General features: G+C 44.7%; 1 protein-coding gene across 1 annotated transcript in view; it reads left to right on the forward strand.

Annotated features, from left to right (window-relative positions):
- The window catches only part of LOC147640313 (26S rRNA (cytosine-C(5))-methyltransferase NOP2B-like), a 50,469-nt gene that overhangs the window by 8,301 nt on the left and 21,215 nt on the right, over nt 1–20,953 (forward strand). Inside the window, exons 4-7 of the mRNA XM_086779121.1 lie at nt 10,308–10,447; nt 11,175–11,238; nt 11,344–11,477; nt 11,557–11,640. Coding sequence (XP_086635247.1) covers nt 10,308–10,447; nt 11,175–11,238; nt 11,344–11,477; nt 11,557–11,640 — 422 coding nt within the window. The remainder of the gene's footprint in view (nt 1–10,307; nt 10,448–11,174; nt 11,239–11,343; nt 11,478–11,556; nt 11,641–20,953) is intronic.

Here is a 20,953-nt window from a genome sequence, read left to right on the forward strand (position 1 = left end):
GGGCTGCTGCCCGCCTACTGTTAGGCCCCTTAGGGTTTGGCTGACTGCACTCAAGCTTGTAGAAGGCTACCAACTAGTGCCATAGGCTCCATATGGGCTGATGCTTGGGCATGGGGGCCTCCTTGGCCCCTAGGGTGGCCCACAAGGGCTGCCCTTCATGTAAACCAGGCTCAAAGAGCCTTATGGGGTGGCCCAAAAGGCTATCCCCTAGCGTATAGCCCCACTTACCAATGGTATGCTTGCAATCAAGATCCTAGCTCCTTGAGCTAGTGTCCGGCAAAGCCCCGTACACCTCTACATCATTTGAGAGGGTGAAGCTAAGTGCAAGACATGCACATGAAACTGCTCCCCACGGGAGACCAACCACAATCGGAAAACAAATGCACAATCTTAGATCACTTAACCTTGATATTAATGAACAACATAAGCATCCACAAATCTGAAAGATGATAATACACATCTTGACACCATCACTGAGGGGCCCGAAAGGGCCGACCCCCCCCTCAATACAGAATGTATTTCTTTTGAGTATTTGATGATTACAAGTTTCAAGGGCTTGAGAGCCAGATTCTCCAAAACATGGAGTGAATACAAATACCAAAAACAATGTATGTGTCAGTGGAGAATTTTGTTGATGAATGATGGGGAGAAATCAGAATTAGGGTTTCACTTGTGGGAGACACACACAGAGAAGCAACGGAGAGAGAGAGAGAGAGTTGTGGGGATAAGTCAACTCATCAATGGCATGAGTGTGTGACTCCCCTATCACACATGTATATTGCACTAGTACACATAGTGCATTTAGTACATTAAAAGTACTAAGTGTACTATGTACTATAACTTATGGGCTTGTACACACTATAAGGGTGGGCATAATGCCTTTACCCCAACAACCTCCCACTTAAAGGCAAAGTGCCCTTAAGTAAAGGAAAAGAAAAAATCAGCATGTACATGATAATATACAAGGCCATATCAAGGCTGAAAATGGCCTCATCCAATGCCCATCAAGTGTCTGCAATGAGCAAACCGCTTCGGAGGCAAACTCTTCGTCAACAGATCAGCCGGGTTGTCATCCGTATGAATCTTAACAAGCTGAATTTGCTTGTTCTCTATCACCTCTCTGATGAAGTGATACTTCACATCCACATGCTTCGTCTTTGCATGAAAGACAGGGTTCTTTGCCAACTGGATGGCACTCTGACTGTCACAATGCAACAATGGAATATCCCCTGTATAGCCCAAATCAACCACTAACCGAGATAGCCATAATGCCTCCTTGCAAGCCTCTGTGGCTGCAATATACTCGGCCTCTGTAGTAGATAAGGCTGTGCACTTCTGCATCCTGGATATCCATGACACAGCACCTCCTGTGAATGTAAATACATAACCGGTAGTAGACTTCCGGTTATCTGGATGACCGGCATAATCCGAATCCGTGTAACCATGCACTAATGCATCCTGTTTGGCAAAGCAAATGCACAAATCCTGTGTGCCCTTCAGGTATCTCATGACACCTTTCACTGCTTCCCAATGCTTCTTGCCAGGGTTGGCCATGTATCTAGAAACCACTCCCACTGCAAATGCAATGTCCGGCCTAGTAGCAACCATGGCATACATGAGACTGCCACAAGCTGAAGCATACGGAATCTTGGCCATATCAGCCCTGTCTCTATCTGACTGTGGGCTGTCCATAGCACTGAGTTTCACATATGGAGGCAAAGGAGTACTAGCCTTCTTCCCCCCGTCCATATTGAACCTCTGCAAGACTTTGCCAATGTATTCCTTCTGAGACAAATACAACACATGCTGATTTCTGTCCCGAAGTATCCGCATACCCAAGATGTGATTTGCATCACCCAAATCCTTCATATCGAAGGTTTGATGCAGCCTCTGTTTCAAGGCATCCATCTCCTTACGAGATTTCCCGGCAATCAACATATCATCAACATACAAGATGAGGATCAATAGACTGCCATCCAAAGCTTTCTTGGTGTACAAGCAGTGATCTATGTCACTTCTCCTGAATTTCTGTGATTTCATGAATGTATCAAATTTATGATACCATTCTCTTGGTGCCTGTTTGAGCCCATAAAGACTCTTTTTCAGCTTGCATACAAGCTTCTCCTTTCCACTTACTGCATAACCCTCTGGCTGCTGCATATATATCTCCTCATGGAGATCACCGTGAAGAAAAGCAGTCTTCACATCCATCTGAATCAAGTCCAGATCATCATGTGCAACCAAAGCCAACACAGCTCTAAGTGTGGTCATTTTGACCACTGGAGAGAAGATCTCATCAAAGTCCACACCATATTCCTGCTTAAAGCCCTTAGCCACTAACCTGGCTTTGTATCTTGGCTTTGCATCTGATGCAACTTTGAGCCTGTATACCCACTTGCATGGCAAAACCTTCTTGCCTGCAGGCAAATGCACCAACTTCCATGTTTCATTTTTATGCAGAGAATCCATCTCTGACTTCATGGCACGCTCCCATAGAGCTTTGTCTGCCCTCTGTAAAGCCTCTTTATAACATGAGGGCTCCCCACAGTCAGTAAGCATCAAATAGTCAACCCCTGGAACAAACCTGTCAGGGGCTCTGGAGGGTCTAGTGGACCTCCGTACCCAATGACCATCATTTGCAGGTTGCTGTCCAGCCTGCATATCACCCATTGGTGGCTCCTGTTCCATGCCATAAGGCTGAAAAATCATGCCCGGTATATCCTCTAACTGTGGTATATCCATAGGGATATCTTCTGCCATTTTGGCTGTCCATTTGGACCATTTTCAGCACCATTTAAGGGCTGGTTTTCCTGCTGTAATGGCTGATTTACAGCCCTTTGTTGTTGTCCATGATGTCCATCATCATCAAAGATGACTCTGCCAGGCTCCTGTTGCCTTGCAGGCTCCTTATACATGCATGTTTCATCAAAAATGACATCATTGCTGCGTATGATCTTTCTATTCATGGGATCCCAAAGTCTATACCCCATTTCACCTCTGTCACCATATCCTAGGAATATGCATTTGTGAGACTTGGGATCAAGTTTGGTGCGCATTTCCCTGCGTATGTGCACGTACGCAACGCAACCAAACACTCTCAAGTGCTTGTATGACGGAGGCTTCCCTGTCCATACTTCTTCTGGCACTTTCCCACCAAGCCTCGTGTTAGGTGACCTGTTTATAAGGTGAACGGCTGTCATAACAGCTTCAGCCCAAAAACCATGAGGTAATGCAGCATGTGACAACATAGAACGGACCTTCTCCTGTATGGTCCTGTTCATCCTCTCTGCTGTCCCGTTTTGTGGAGGATCATAAGGAGTAGAGAGCTCCCTCTTGATGCCTTTAGCATCACAAAAGTCCTGAAACTGTTTGGACATGTACTCTCCACCATTGTCGGAACGCAAAGCCTTCAGTGTTTTGCCAGTTTGATTCTCAACAAGAGCAACAAACTTCTCAAACACTGAGAATGTATCACTCTTCAAACGAAGAGGATAAACCCACACCTTGCGTGTGGCATCATCTATAAAAGACACAAAATATTTTGCCCCTCCTAAAGAAAGCTGAGGCATCTCACATACATCTGTATGCACAAGCTCTAACTGAGCATCTTTCTGTCCAAGAGCTTTCTTGTGGGGGCACTGTAGTTGCCTACCATATATACAATGCTCACAAAACTGAAAACTTGAAAACTTTAGAGAAGGCAAGTAACCCAAACGAGACAATTGCTCCATTCCTTTGACACTCATGTGTCCCAACCGGCTATGCCACATAGAAATTTCCGGCAACTCGGTTGCATTTACATTAGCATGGTGACAAACACCTGCATGCATGAAATAAAGAGTGTCCACCTTAGAGCCTGTGGCAACAACCAGTGAGCCCTTACTAATTTTCCACTTTCCACTACCAAATGTGGTAACATAATCAGCATCATCAAGCTGTCCAGTAGAAAGCAGATTCTTTTTGATCTCAGGCACATGCCTCACATCATGGAGCATAAGCTGTGAGCCATCTGAAAATACAAGCCTTACATCACCTCTGCCAAGTATCTTGCATGCATGGTTATCACCCAAATAAACCACTCCTTCATTGCCAGCAGTATACCTGACAAACAAGTCTCTGCAACCTGTGACATGAAAGGAGGCACCTGAATCAATGATCCATGAGTGCATACCATGACCACCTGTAAGAAGTGAATGGGCATCAAGTGAAGACGTAAAGAGGACCTCATCCTCACTGCCACCTGCATGTGACACATTGATTTCTTCAATCTTTACTCCACTTTTGCCCTTTGGCTTTACATCTTTGGCTTCATCCTTGTCTTTGTCTTTGCCTTTTCCCTTTTCTTTTTGATCATTTTTCCATTTGTAGCATTGCTTTTTGATGTGTCCCTTCTTGCCACAATAATGGCATTCCAAATCCTTTTTGGAGCGAGACTTGCTCCTTCCCCTTTCTTGGCTTTTTCCCCTTTGCTGGGATCTCCCACGTGCATTCATTGCATTGGACTTTCCAACAGAGTTGTTTTTCCTGTTCATCTCTTCTTGAAGAAGAGCACCCTCAACATATGCATATGACAGCATAGCATGCGAATTGCTAGTGGCTGTCCTGAATGTGTCCCAACTCTCTGGCAAAGTGCATAACAAAAAAGTGGCTTTGAACTCATCGTCCATTGCCAACTTTTGATTAATGACTTGGCTGACAATACCATTAAACTCATTTAGATGGGCTGTCATAGAAGCCCCTTCCTTCATCTGAAGGCCTATGAGTTTCTTCAACCAATACACTTTGCTTGAGGCACTTTGTTGGGCATACAAGTCCTGCAATCTCTGCCACATTCCCCAAGCTGTCTTCTCTTCACGAATGCTGAAAAGTAACGAGTCTGACACAGACAACATGATAGTAGATCTTGCCAGCTCATCCATATCTTCCCACTCTTCAGCTGTAAGAGAAGCGGGCATCACACCCCTTTCTTTGATAGGCTTGTGCTGCTTTTTCTGGAGCAACACATTGTAGCACTGGGTTTGCCAAATATCATAATTATGCGAGCCTTCAAGCTTCTTGATGTGAAGCAATGAAGAGCTTTCACCTGTGGTTGCCATAGCAAAATGCAACCTGTCAATGCCTGACTCCCTGCAAATGTGCAAACACTGTACCCAAGATGTGCAAACACTGCACCCAAAGCACACAAACTGCTCACAAATGTTCTCCCAAGCTTTATCTCCCACTGCGGAAGCACAAATGCAACTTTTCTCCCACTTTATGTGATGAAAACACCAAAATCTGGTTGCTGCAGATTTTGGACAGCACCTTAAATGTGCTCTTTTGCCCTTCCAAAGTACTGTACAGCAGTACCAAGTGCTCACCAATGATGTACCAAACCTGTACCGGCAATTTCAGCAGCTGAAATTGAACCTTTTGGTCACTCAAAATAGTGTACAGCCATGCCAAAACATGCACAAAGCTGTGCCAAATCTGTACCAGCAGGTACAGTAGCAATAAATGCTCTCCTGGCTGTCCAAATGAGTAAAAATCAGACTTTTACAGTCCCGAACACAGCATAAAACAGTCCCGAACAGAAATTAGGCAAAAGTCCCTTGACTGCAAGCTGATTTCTGAGGATTCAAGGCATAAATGTCTTGCCTGCTGCTTTGCCAAGCTCAACAAGCATACAAACTTGAAAAGCCCCTTGATTTGAGATCAATTTCTGATCATACATGGTACATTGACGCACATGAAGGCATCCAGAGTGTTCACGATGCTTCCCCCTGGCCACATATACATCCAATACATGAAAGCCCCTTGATTTACAGGCACATTGAGTGCTTGTAAGGCATCAACACATTATCCACAGCATCAAATGCGATCGCCTGCATGCAAATCAACCAAATCGGCACAAAAGCCCCTTGATTTGCACTGCAATTTGCTGCAATTTTGCCCAAATGTGCGATTTTTCACATCATACAGCATGTATGAGTGCTTAATTGCACAATTACATCAAAAGCCCCAAATTTCGACATCCAATTTCCTGCAAATTGATCCTGATTGTGACCAATTTCCTGCAAATTGATCCTGATTGTGACCAATGTCACCCAATTTTGCCAATTTTGCTCAAAAATTGAGCAATTGGGCACCTGTACCTGCTCAATTGTTGATTGTACTTGCTCAATTGCAAATCCCAAAAAAAAATTGAGGCAAATACCTTGTAATTTCTGATTTTCCTTCAATTTGCAGGCTGTTGCAGGAGATGGGGGCAATTCTTGTTGCTGCAGATTGTTGGTGCAGAAAGAGTGCCTTGTTGATGAGAGAGATCATCGAGTGCTGCTGGGCAGCGTGGCTGCACCTGGCTGACCCCCACGACCAGCCCTCCACGCTCAACGCCTGGCGGCTGTAGGCGCCTGAATGGCTGGGCAGTGTAGCTCTCCTCAGCAGGTACAGTAGAGTTGATGCTTATGCGCCTGCCTGTTGACGCCTTGTGACTGAGTCTGACCACCACCACGTAGGTGTGTTGCCTGACGTGGAGCTGATGCTTGTGCGCCTCCCGACGTTGCAGCCTTCGCCTGTGTTGCTTTCGCCTAGCGCATCTACGCCTAGTGCCAAGCTACAAGACGGGCTCCGCCCAACGATTCTTCGCTCGTGTGCCTTCGCATAGCTGTCGCCGACGATTAACGGCCGCCTCACGTATTCGGTTAGCGCTGTGCGCTTCGCTCGTTGCCTCAGCCACGCTACACGCTGCCTTGTGGTTATGCGCCTTGTGTAATGCTACACGTAGCTCTGATACCAGGCAGCGTGGCTAAGCCTGCTGGGCAGCGTGGATGCGCCTGCCCACGCTGCTGCTTCTCTCCACCCACCTGCCTGCGACTGGTCACACAGTCGACCAGTAACCAGCGCTGCACAAGGGCGACCAGCGACAAGTTCTGATGCAGCACGCGCCTGTTCTCTGCAGCGACAAAACCCTAGAAAAATAACTAGCTCTGATACCAGTTGATGGCGAGAAATCAGAATTAGGGTTTCACTTGTGGGAGACACACACAGAGAAGCAAGGGAGAGAGAGAGAGAGAGTTGTGGGGATAAGTCAACTCATCAATGGCATGAGTGTGTGACTCCCCTATCACACATGTATATTGCACTAGTACACATAGTGCATTTAGTACATTAAAAGTACTAAGTGTACTATGTACTATAACTTATGGGCTTGTACACACTATAAGGGTGGGCATAACGCCTTTACCCCAACAATGAAGACATCCTCACCTTTCCTGGGTTGAACACTTGCACGAAATTGGTGTTCCAGGACCATGCACGAACATGCACTCCGGTACTAATACCTTGGTAAAGTGCTCAACCACGGTGACAGGATGGCCGGTTCTCCTAGAGAAACACTCCCAATTTCAATCCTGGCCTTTTGTCCCGTCTTGTAGCACCCTGGTTCTTGCATCCTCAAGAGATCCACCAAGAGAGAGAGAGAGAGAGAGCGAGAGAGCATTTGCAAGAGAAACTCTGCAAAACAGAGTAGAGAGGATTAACTTGCACAGAAAACATTGCTAGACAAGAGAGGAAAGAAACCTGGTTTTACTGTATGAATGAATCGTTGCGACTCCACGTGAAGCTGTATAGTTCAGCCAACAAGCTGGTATGAAATCAGGTACACGCTATCAAGGGACACGTACGAGATGTACAAGGTCGGTCAGTTGTTTAGAACAGGCCCGATTGGTTCAGGGCAGGTTTGGGCGGTGTAGAGCAATAATCCGGTGGCACTAGGCGGGTACAGGCTGTCCTGAACAAGTACATGGTGTTCGGAGCAGGTACCAGCACAACAAATGAGGCTTGTACGGTTGATAAGGGGTTGTATGGGTTGAGATGCCGGCTGAGGTACAATGTCATGTGCACAGAGTGTATCTACCGCGTGCAGCACGCACACAATACTAGCTTCAAGGCTTGGGGTAGCTTGGAGCTAGGCAGGTAGATTGGTGAGTTGTGCTAGGCATGGATTGATGGGTGGGCGCCCAATGACCGACCAAGAGCCTATAAAAGGATGGCTTGGGTCAGTCAGTTGGTCGGAGTCTCGCGAGACCATGCGAGAGCTCTGCGGTTAGGAGCCTGGATCTAGTTCAGACGTGCACCTGCTTCATGCAATTGAGGCCGACAACAGTCTCGAGACTTGCAAGGGTAGTTCCGTGGCGGCATGGGACTTCATGGAGTAGAGATTGGTCGATACGTCTAGCTAGTTAGCTCAACTCGTGGCTCGGTGGGGACAACCAGGTCTTGTGGGCTTGCCCACGGCTGTCATGGTTGGGTGGTGAGTCAGGCCTGCACCCCCTTCACGGTCTATGGCTTTGTTTTGCAGGTTTCAGGTCTTGTTTCAGGATTGCTCTACGAGGAGACCTTGGGGTTTTGATAGTGGTATTAGAGCATGCCTCGGAGAGCGAGCAAGTTGGTAGGTAGGAAAAGAATGAGGTCAAGAAGAGGTATGAGTTCGGCTACACTGCTGTTTTTTTCAGATTTCAGCATGTTTTTTTTTCTTTAGTTTGCATCGTTGTTGGAATTTGAGTTGGGTTGTGTTCATGGAAAGGGTCGACTTGGACAGCATGAAGAGAGTTGGGCAAGGTGAGAAAGCCAAGATTGTCGGCTGTGCATGAGAGAGAGAGAGAGAGAGAGAGAGAGAGAGAGAGAGGACCTGGTTTTTTTCGTTGTTGTTCGCAGGTGGCGGGCAGCCCATGTGCAATGTTTTTTAAAGCCCCCTGTTTTTTTTAGCACCTTACATTGCTTTCCCGCCCGTTTTTTTAAAGAACTTTACGTTAAAAAAAAAACGTAGCTTAAAAAAAAACAACATGCCAACGTAACGTGGCTAAGAAAACACGCTTCCAGCATGGCTTTTGAAAAACGCAACCAGCATAGTTATTTTTAAATAAAAACAACGGAAAAAAAACAAAAGCGCATCTAGGTTACCCGTTTTTAAAATCCCGCTTGGGTTTAAAATTCTTCCGCATGGCAATGTCGGGTTGCACAAGGAACACAAAAACCCAGCGTGCGGTTCCGAACAGCATCTCTCGAGCAGCTTTCTTGTTTTCTCTCGTAAACTGTTTTCTTGGCAGCCGGGACACCTGCAAACTCCTAGAGCCTTTTGTGCTGGAGTTCTCTCTTGATTTTCGGGAGCTTTTGTTCTCGAACACTTAGTTTTTTGTGTTGCTCCTCGTCTCTCCTCTTCTAGGATGTTGACCTAAGAATTGGATATGGAACCTGTAACTGAACCCGACGACCTGTGGGCTACCAAGGCCGCTGAAGGCGATCTTTTTGAAGATTTCGTGCCTAAATCTGATTTTTGGGAGTTTAAAGTGACTTTCGAGGCTTCTATCACGGAGCATCAGGCATAGGTCGTTGTGCAGGTGTAGACTTTTCAGAATTCCATCTCTCTTTTGACCACTACTCTATCTACTCTCTCGGGCACGGATATCTTGGCATCTGCTTTAGGCCCCAACATCACTCCGGATATCCGAGGATGATGCAAGTGACATCCCCTCTTACTTCTCTTGGAAGAGTGGGAATGGTGATCATCCCCAAAGCTTTACCCAGATTTGGATGTGATTCAATTGGAATTGGTACTACTGCCCTAGTTAAGGGCCTCAATCGGGAAGGTACGGAGAATTCCATGGTGATAGAAGCATGTTCCGATCCTGCCATGTGCTTTATGAAGTGGAAATGAAATAAAAAATAGTAAAAAAAGGAGAACTTTGGCTGTGGAGCTGCAATTGAAATTTGGGACAAATACCCATCTATTTTGCGTGTTAGTGTGCAATTAGTTGCTGGTGACTGTTCTAATTGTTGGAAGAAGTAGTCTAGCTGTTGCGTCTATTTCCATCAAAGAAAATCTAGGTAAGATAAGTAGAAATAGAGCAAGTTGAAATATGAAACAGCTAAAAACAGAGCATGGGAAAGTGCTGTGATATAAGTGTAATGATAGTACAGAAGCAGAGGAGGAGAGAAGAGATGACAGAGAAGGGGAGAGGGAGACAGTGAGAAAGAGTCAGATAGAGAGAGATAGAAAGAGTGGATAAGAGCGAAATGCAGGAGTTGTATCTCATGAAGTACAAGTGAGTGAGGTCCTTACAAAGGAACTCTCATTCTAAAACTGTTTTGAACCTTGTTCGCACCACACAAGTCTACAAACCCCACGAATTCATTTTTGAGTTATCCAAGTGACCCTCTAAACTCCCTTCATTACGTGACACAAAGAAACAATAGCTAAGATGTCAAAGGTTTGTGTGTGCAAGGTTTTATTTTTTACTTTGTTAAAATTGAAAATGTTTATGCAGAAAGTGATGGAGAATTTGATGTGGAAAGAAAGGCAAGACTCCTGGACATCGACAGGGCTCAACAAGAGGAGGAGGCAGAAGCAGAGCTGCAATTGAATATACAAGGGAGACATGATGACTTCAAGCTACCCACACCAGAGGTAGAGTGCTCTTGAAGCGTGGACAAGATGTTTAGGTAGAAATGCAAGATTTGGAGTCATGGCTCTGATCAAATAGAACAATTATAGGCAACAATACTTGAATGCAGACTTTCCTGGAGTCAAAATCGCACTTTGGTTTTTGTGAAGTTTGGAAAATGAACTTAACTTTCCTTTGGTAACTTTTCTGCCATATTAGTAGACATGCATATTTCTTTTGAAGCCTTTGTTCAAGTTGCAGCCAGCTGGTTTATTATAATTCTTTTATCCAAAGCAGTGCAATTGCCCAACCAGTTACCGTGGCCCGTGGGGGTGTGCCCATTCTCCTTAGTGCTAGCTTTCATTTTGGCCTGGTCTGCCCATCACCTCCAGAGAAGTGATAGAAGTCCAGTTTGATGGTTCATTTATTAGATTTGTCTACTAAAGTGACATCTTTATGCATGATCCTGCACCTACTCTTGGGCACTGATGATGTGAGTTGGGATGCTATAGCATGTAGTCTGTTATGCATGATGGAGTTGATGATTTGAAGTTTTCCAGTAGGCTTTCATGGAGTAAAGATCACACTTTGGTTTTTGTTAAGTTTTGGAGAAAACTTCGGTAAATCAGTATTTCCAAGCATCATTAATTAAATTTGAGGCAATTTAAGAGTCTGTGTTTGCGTCCAGCATCTATGGAGTTTGAATTAGAGAGTTCCTGTCTATAAGCTGTGGCTTTATAATGTTTACAGGAATTAGAAGAGGAGTCACAGAGGCCGCCAAATCTACCTGCAATTCTTCAGAGAATCAAAGATAGTGGGTGGTCCAATTAGAATTCTACTGTGATTGCTTTTCTTGCAAGTGGTCTGGTTTGCATCCAAAACAGGCTACTAATTTTTATTGGTTAATGAGTCACTGCAGTTGTAAGAGTCCTATCTGATTTCAAGGCCCTTCGTCAAGAGGAAGTTCCCCGAAAAGACTATGTCAAGCAGCTTTCAACTGATCTTAGCTCGTATTTTGGCTATAATGACTTCTACATTGACATGATCTTGCAGGTATGAACTTTTATAAATTCTGTCACAATCACTTGAGACATTGTTTCATTTATTCTCATGACAAGATCATTCTTTCCAGATGTTTCCAGCGGCTGAAGCACTCGAATTTTTTGAAGCAAATGAAACTCCCCGTCCAGTTTGCTTGCGAACCAACACCTTGAAGGTGCTCCCACCTGTCTTTTAACTAATATCAAGATGTTTTGTCAATTTGCGATGAGTGACACTTCTCATGGTTTCAGTTTTTGTTTCTTTTGACATGTGACATGTGTATGTGTCTGGGTGATAGCATTTCTTCATTGATAGGACAGTTAAGTGCACAAATAAAGCATAACAGAGAGTGTTTGGTGCTTTGTATCGATGGTAGGGCCAAAGGTGCTGTTGAGCACTTCTTTTTGCGTAAGTTGGTTGTGAGGGCACTTTTGTAAATTGTGCAAGCTCAAGAAGGAAAGCACTAGGAAAAAATGGGAAGAGTGTGCATGAGATACTTGCTGAGGCTAAGTAAGGAGCTAGCTTTAAGATACAATTATGTAGGGTTACAAGGGACTTGCATTTTGTTGACTGTGTTGGTACACGACGCATATAGATGCACCAATGATGCAACAAATTTTCAACATATGAAGGAAAGTGGAACCTTCTATAAGCTCTGATCTTGACCTTGCAGTCCCTGAAAAGAGGCCTACTGGAGAGGGACAACCCACTTTTATTTTTACCCTGAGCTTATGAAGCTTGCATGCTTTTGTTAGATTCTAGAGTCGACCATACAAGCTTTTGGCTCTAATTGAATTCTAGTTATGTGATGACAAGTTCGCTCTCTCTTAATCACTGTTACAAATTGCATAGTTATCATGATTAGGCTTGATTGATACTAGATGACTTCGACTTCCCATGTTTCCACATATGAGATAATCCAACACACCTTCTAGTCATTTCATGCTTGAATTGCCTCCAACAAGTGTTTCCATGGGTTTCTATCGTCGGATTGCCACTAACCAATAGAGGGCATGATTGTTGGTGTTGGACTCACACACTCACACACCCAAACCTGCACATTAGGGTTAGGTGCAGGATGGAGAAGCTCACACACAGAAATGAGAGAGAGAGAGAGAGAGAGAGAGAGAGAGAGAGAGAGAGAGAGCCAAAAGTGTGGTATCCACAAAATGCAAGTCAACCCTTGCATGTGTGCCACATCCATATAATATAGAAGTACAAAATATTATATGTTAGAGTGTCCTTTCACACTTGATGTCCAAGGGGAAAAACCACATGGGAAAAAGTGCCCTTGGTTAAGCCCTGTTCACACATAGCATACCATAAGTGAGCATATGCCTACAAATCCCCCCTGTAGTGGAAGTGTGAACCTGTACAAGGTAGCAGATCACTCTCTGTATGAGAGTAAGCCCAAAGCTTTGCGGAAAGCTTCAAACTTTTCTCGAGGTAAAGCCTTTGTGAATAGATCTGCAACATTATCCTATGTAGGGCAGTAAGATAAACTGATCTCCCCTGCATGTAGCCTCTCTCTGACATAGTGATAATGAATCTCAATGTGCTTGGTACGTGCATGAAATATTGGATTTCGTGCCACGGCCATAGCACTCTGGCTATCAGTGAGAATGGTGGTGGGTGTCTGCTGACACTTACGAAGATCAGCCAATAGTCTCCTCAACCATACACAATCTACTGTAGCTGTGAAGACTGCCCTGTACTCAGCTTCACAATTAGATGTGGCAACAGTGGGTTGCTTTTACTCAACCAAGATATGCATGAACTGCCAAGAAAAAAACAATTCCCACTGGTGGATTGCATGGTATCATAATCACGAGTCCAATCTGAATCACTGTATGCATAAAGCTGCAAGCTGCCCCCCCTGGGATAGAACAAACCAAGATCCAAGGTACCCTTAAGATAACGAAAAATGCGTTTGACTGCTTGCCAATGCTTTGTGCCTGGGCTGTGCATGAATTTGCTCAACAAAGACATCCCAAAAGATATGTCTGGCCTCGTGTTACACAAGTAAATGAGGCATCTCACTGCCTGGCTGTAAATGCCAGCCTCAAAAGGCTCTCCAATATCATGCATAGTAAGCCGTACACTTGGTTTGAAATCTGAAATTTGTGCTTTGCTAGTACCTGTAATGAGCATGTCATCTACATACAAGATGACTATGAGAATATCGGCATCGGTTTTCTTCACATATAATGTGCTTTCAGTTGGACTATTCTCATAACCTTGGCTGGTTAGATGAGCATGTATCTTATCATACCAAGCTCTTGGAGCTTGCTTTAACCCATACAATGCTTTGTGTAACCTGCATACTTTATGTTCCTCACCAGGAACTACTATTGGGGTAAAGGCATTATGCCCACCCTTATAGTGTGTACAAGCCCATAAGTTATAGTACATAGTACACTTAGTATTTTTAATGTACTAAGTGCACTGTGTACTAGTGCAATATACATGTGTGATAGGGGAGTCACACACTCAATGCTTGAGTTGACTTATCCCCACAACTCTCTCTCTCTCTCTCTCCCTCTTGTTTCTCTGTGTATGTCTCCCACATGTAACCCTAATTAAATCTCCCATTCAACTGGTATCAGAGCCTGAATTTCCAACAATGGTGGTGTCGAATTTGCTGTAGAGGAGAAGAAGGTGCAGGCGCTGATTTTTCTCTCCTGGCATAGGTAGCAAAGCAAGGCGCTGGGTTGTCTGTGTGAGCGTAAGGCTGTGTGAACGTGGGGAAGCGTGTAGAAGCGCTGGCCACTTAGGCGAAGGGCAGGCGTGTCAGCGCTGAGCAGCCAGGCGTCCAATGAAGGCGGAGGTGGCGAAGGCAGCAACACGCCAATGTGCGTATGCAGGCAGACGGGTAGCTCAGCGCATCGTAGCGAACCACTAGGCGAAGGTGTAAAACCACGCCTACAAGTGAGCCGTCGAAGCGCAGGCGTGTTATTGCAGGGCGATTTCAACTGTCCTCATGGGATCGTCTTCCCGACTCGGTTGGGCAGCGTCAACAGACGTGAGACGCCAACCTCCCACTTGACAGCACAACTAGCCGGGACAGTCGCCAACGAGGAGAGCTACGCAAGGAAAGCTAGGCACCACTGCCAGCCTGCGGCCCCGTGGAACTCCTCGCCTGTCATTTTGTCTCCACGACTTCTGCAGCACGCTTGAAGAGTCCTCCATCTGCACAGTTTTTTTTTTCTGCAGCAGCACCTCATCAGAGCAAATTCAACCTCCCCTTTTCCTGTAATCAAAAAATTACCTGAGGTATTTGCTTCAATTTTTTGGAATTTGCATGTCCAATTTGCAATTGAGCAGGTACAATCATCAATTGAGCAGGTCAGGTGCCGAATTGCTCAATTTTTGAGCAAAATTGGCAAAATTGGGTGACATTGGTAAAATTGGCAAAATTGGCAAAATTTCTCACCATCTGTATGATGTGAGAAATCGCACATTCGGGCAAAATTGCAGCAAATTGCAGTGCAAATCAAGGGGCTTTTGTGCCGATTGGATTGATTTGCATGCAGGCACTCGCATTTGATGCTTTGGGCAACGTGTTGATGCCTGACAAGCACTCAATGTGCCTGTAAATCAAGGGGCTTTCATGTATTGGATGTATATGTGGCGAGGGGGAAGCACTGTGAAGACTCTGGATGCCTTCATGTGCGTTAATGTACCATGTATGATCAGCAATTGATCTTAAATCAAGGGGCTTTTCAAGATTTTATGCTTGTTGAGCTTGGCAAAGCAGCAGGCAAGACTTTTATGCCTTGAATCCTCAGAAATCAGCTTGCAGTCAAGGGGCTTTTGCCCAATTTCTGTTCGGGACTGTTGTATGCAGTGTTCGGGACTGTAAAAGTCTGATTTTCACTCATTTGGACAGCCAGGAGAGCATTTATTGCTACTGTACCTGTTGGTACAGATTTGGTATAGCTTTGTACAAGTTTTGGCTTGGCTGCACATTGATTTGAGTGAGCAAAAATCTCGATTTCAGCTGCTGTACTTGCCGATACAGATTTGGTACATCATTGGTGAGCACTTGGTACTGTTGTACAGTACTTTGGAAGGGCAACAGAGCACATTTAAGGTGATGTCCTAAATCTGCAGCAACCAGATTTTGCTGATTTCATCACATACAGTGGGAGTAGAGTTGCATTTGTGCTTCCGCAGTGGGAGATAAAGCTTGGGAGAACAATTGTAAGCACTTTGTGTGCTTTTGGTGCAGTGTTTGCACACTTGCAAGGAGTCAGGCATTGACAGGTTGCATATTGCTATGGCAACCACAGGTGAGAGCTCTTCATTGCTTCACATCAAGAAGCTTGAAGGCTCACATAACTATGATATTTGGCAAACCCAGTGCTATAATGTGTTGCTCCAGAAGAAGCAGCACAAGCCTATCAAAGAAAGGGGTGTAATGCCCGCTTCTCTTACTGCTGAAGAGTGGGAAGATATGGATGAGCTGGCAAGATCTACTATCATGTTGTCTATGTCAGACTCTTTACTTTTCAGCATTCATGAAGAGAAGACAGCTTGGGGAATGTGGCAGAGATTGCAGGACTTGTATGCCCAGCAAAATGCCTCAAGCAAAGTGTATTGGTTGAAGAAACTCATAGGTCTTCAAATGAAGGAAGGGGCGTCTATGGCAGCTCATCTTAATGAGTTTAATGGTATTGTCAGCCAAGTTATTAATCAAAAGTTGGCAATGGACGATGAGTTCAAAGCCACTTTTCTCTTATGCACTTTGCCAGAGAGTTGGGACACATTCAGGACAGCCACTAGCAATTCGAATGCTATGCTGTCATATGCAGATGTTGAGGGTGCTCTTCTTCAAGAAGAGATGAACAGGAAGAACAATTCTGTTGGAAAGTCGAATGCAATGAATGCACGTGGGAGATCCCAACAAAGGGGTAAAAGCCAAGAACGGGGAAGGAGCAAGTCTCGCTCCAAAAAGGACTTGGAATGCCATTATTGTGGCAAGAAGGGACACATCAAAAAGCAATGCTACAAATGGAAAAATGATCAAAAGGAAAAGGGAAAAGGCAAAGACAAAGACAAAGATGAAGCCAAAGATGTAAAGCCAAAGGACAAAAGTGGAGTCAAGATTGAAGAAATCAATGTGTCACATGCAGGTGACAGTGAGGATGAGGTCCTATTCACGTCTTCACTTGATGCCCATTCACTTCTTACAGGAGATGGTCATGGTATGCACTCATGGATCATTGATTCAGGTGCCTCCTTTCATGTCACAGGTTGGAGAGACTTGTTTGTCAAATATACTGCTGGCAATGAAGGAGTAGTTTATTTGGGTGATAACCATGCATGCAAGATTCTTGGCAGAGGTGATGTGAGGCTTGTGTTTTCAGATGGCTCAGAGCTTATGCTCCATGATGTCAGGCATGTACCTGAGATCAAGAAGAACCTGCTTTCTACTGGACAGCTTAATGATGCTGACTATGTTATCACATTTGGTCGTGGAAAGTGGAAGATTAGTAAGGGCTCACTGGTTGTTGCGAGAGGCTCTAAGGTGGACACTCTTTACTTCATGCATGCAGGTGTTTTGTCACCATGCTAATGTAAATGCAACCGAGCTGCCGGAAATCTCTATGTGGCATAGCCGGTTGGGACACATGAGTGTCAAGGGAATGGAGCAATTGTCTCGTTTTGGTTACTTGCCTTCTCTAAAGTTTTCAAGTTTTCAGTTTTGTGAGCATTGTATATATGGTAGGCCACTACAGTGCCCCCACAAGAAAGCTCTTGGACAGAAAGATGCTCAGTTAGAGCTTGTGCATACAGATGTATGTGAGATGCCTCACCTTTCTTTGGGAGGGGCAAAATATTTTGTGTCATTTATTGATGATGCCACACGCAAGGTGTGGGTCTATCCTCTTCGTTTGAAGAGTGATACATTCTCAGTGTTTCAAAAGTTTGTTGCTCATGTTGAGAATCAAACTGGCAAAACACTGAAGGCTTTGCGTTCCGACAATGGTGGAGAGTATATGTCCAAACAGTTTCAGGACTTTTGTGATGCTAAAGGCATCAAGAGGGAGCTCTCTACTCCTTATGATCCTCCACAAAACGGGACAGCAGAGAGGATGAACAGGACCATTCAGGAGAAGGTCCGTTCTATGTTGTCACATACTGCATTACCTCATGGTTTTTGGGCTGAAGCTGTTATGACAGCCGTTCATCTTATAAACAGGTCACCTAACACGAGGCTTGGTGGGAAAGTGCCAGAGGAAGTATGGACAGGGAAGCCTCCGTCCTACAAGCACTTGAGAGTGTTTGGTTGCGTTGCGTACGTGCACATACGCAGGGAAATGCGCACCAAACTTGATCCCAAGTCTCACAAATGCATATTCCTAGGATATGGTGACAGAGGTGAAATGGGGTATAGACTCTGGGATCCCATGAATAGAAAGATTATACGCAGCAATGATGTCATTTTTGATGAAACATGCATGTATAAGGAGCCTGCAAGGCAACAGGAGCCTGGCAGAGTCATCTTTGATGATGATGGACATCATGGACCAAGGGCTGTAAATCAGCCATTACAGCAACAAAACCAGCCCTTAAATGGTGCTGAAAATGGGCCAAATGGACAGCCAGAGATGGCAAAAAATATCGCTATGAATATGCCACTGTTAGAGGAGATACCGGGCATGATTTTTCAGCCTTATGGCATGGAACAGGAGCCGCAATAGGTGATATGCAGGCTGGACAGCAACCTGCAAATGATGGTCATTGGGTACGGAGGTCCACAAGACCCTCCAGAGCCCCTGACAGGTTTGTTCCAAGGGTTGACTACTTGATGCTCATTGACTGTGGGGAGCCCTCATGTTATAAGGAGGCTTTACAGAGGGCAGACAAGGCTCTTTGGGAGCGTGCTATGAAGTCAGAGATGGATTCTCTGCACAAAAATGGAACATGGAAGTTGGTGCATTTGCCTACAGGCAAGAAGGTTTTGCCATGCAAGTGGGTTTACAGGCTCAAAGTTGCACCAGATGCAAAGCCAAGATACAAAGCCAGGTTAGTGGCTAAGGGCTTCAAGCAGGAATATGGTGTGGACTTTGAGGAGATCTTCTCTCCGGTGGTCAAAATGACCACACTTAGAGCTGTGTTAGCTTTGGTTGCACATGATGATCTGGACTTGATTCAGATGGATGTGAAGACTGCTTTTCTTCACGGTGATCTCCATGAGGAGATATATATGCAACGCCAGAGGGTTATGCAGTGAGTGGAAAGGAGAAGCTTGTATGCAAGCTGAAAAAGAGTCTTTATGGGCTCAAACAGGCACCAAGGGAATGGTATCATAAATTTGATACATTCATGAAATCTCAAAATTTCAGGAGAAGTGACATAGATCACTGCTTATACACCAAGAAAGCTTTGGATGGCAGTCTATTGATCCTCATCTTGTATGTTGATGATATGTTGATTGCCGGGAAATCTTGTAAAGAGATGGATGCCTTGAAAAAGAGGCTGCATCAAACCTTTGATATGAAGGATTTGGGTGATGCAAATCACATTTTGGGTATGCAGGTACTTCGGGATAGAAATCAGCATATGTTGTATTTGTCTCAGAAGGAATACATTGGCAAAGTTTTGCAGAGGTTCAATATGGACGGGGGGAAGAAGATTAGTACTCCTTTGCCTCCATATGTGAAACTCAGTGCTAAGGACAGCCCACAGTCGGATAGAGACAGGGCTGATATGGCCAAGATTCCGTATGCTTCAGCTTGTGGCAGTCTCATGTATGCCATGGTTGCTACTAGGTCGGACATTGCATTTGCAGTGGGAGTGGTTTCAAGATACATGGCCAACCCTGGCAAGAAGCATTGGGAAGCAGTGAAAGGTGTCATGAGATACCTGAAGGGCACACAGGATATGTGCATTTGTTTTGGCAAACAGGATGCATTAGTGCATGGTTACACGGATTCGGATTATGCCGGTCATCCAGATAACCGGAAGTCTACTACCGGTTATGTGTTTACATTCACAGGAGGTGCTGTGTCATGGATATCCAGGATGCAGAAGTGCACTGCCTTATCTACTATAGAGGCCGAGTATATTGCAGCCACAGAGGCTTGCAAGGAGGCATTATGGCTATCTCGGTTAGTGGTTGATTTGGGTTATACAGGGGATGTTCCATTGTTGCATTGTGACAGTCAGAGTGCCATCCTGTTGGCAAAGAACCCTGTCTTTCATGCAAAGACGAAGCATGTGGATGTGAAGTATCACTTCATCAGAGAGGTGATAGAGAACAAGCAAATTCAGCTTGTTAAGATTCATATGGATGACAACCTGGCTGATCTGTTGACAAAGAGTTTGCCTCCGGAGCGGTTTGCTCATTGCAGACACTTGATGGGCATTGGATGAGGCCAGTTTCAGCCTTGATATGGCCTTGTATATTATTATGTACATGCTGATTTTTTCTTTTCCTTCATTTAAGGGCACTTTGCCTTTAAGTGGGAGGTTGTTGGGGTAAAGGCATTATGCCCACCCTTATAGTGTGTACAAGTCCATAAGTTATAGTACATAGTACACTTAGTACTTTTAATGTACTAAGTGCACTATGTGTACTAGTGCAATATACATGTGTGATAGGGGAGTCACACACTCAATGCTTGAGTTGACTTATCCCCACAACTCTCTCTCTCTCTCTCTCTCCCTTGTTTCTCTGTGTATGTCTCCCACATGTAACCCTAATTAAATCTCCCATTCAACTACAAAACCAATGGGCTGATTTACATATACTTCCTCCTGTAAATCTCCATTTAAGAATGGAGTTTTGATGTCCAATTGATGCACTTTCCATCCTTTATGTGCAGCCAATGCAATCACTGATCTTATTGTGGTCATTCTCGAAGTAGGAGCAAAAGTCTCTTCATAATCTATTTCCTTTTTCTGGGAGTAGCCTTTAGCCACAAGTCTTGCTTTGTACCTGTCAATAGTACCATCAGACTTTCTTTTGACTTTGTACACCCACTTTGTTCCAATGACATGCTTGCCTTTAGGCAATTCCACAAGATCCCATGTATTGTTCTTCATGATAGAAGAAATTTCAGCTTGCATAGCTTGCAATCAATGCTCATTCTCATGTGCTTCTTCATAAGAAGAAGGCTCTTCTGAATCAAAGAGACCACCCATTGCTAATGCAGACTCCCCATGATGTATATTCAAAGCATGGCTGGAACTAGCCCTTGTTCTACTTGTGAGTGGAGCTGCAAGTTTGCTTTCTTGCAAAGTTTTCAGCAACCATCTTGGCACTGACTTGGCTATGTCTATGGCTGTTTGCTCTTCCCTGACAAGATCTTCCACTTCTTCCATAGAAGGGGGCTGAATGGCTGGCTGTTCCACATGTTCTACATGAGGATTTTCTTGTGTTGGGACTAGCTGATCTGAATCCCCCCTAATTGCAATGGGTAAAAGTCCATCAAACATGTCCTGTATGCCTGTATTATTGCTTTTATACAAGCTGTACA

Source organism: Cibotium barometz, chromosome 3, assembly GCF_041138505.1.
Source record: "Cibotium barometz isolate CiBa-2024 chromosome 3, ASM4113850v1, whole genome shotgun sequence".
Lineage (NCBI taxonomy): Eukaryota > Viridiplantae > Streptophyta > Polypodiopsida > Cyatheales > Cibotiaceae > Cibotium > Cibotium barometz.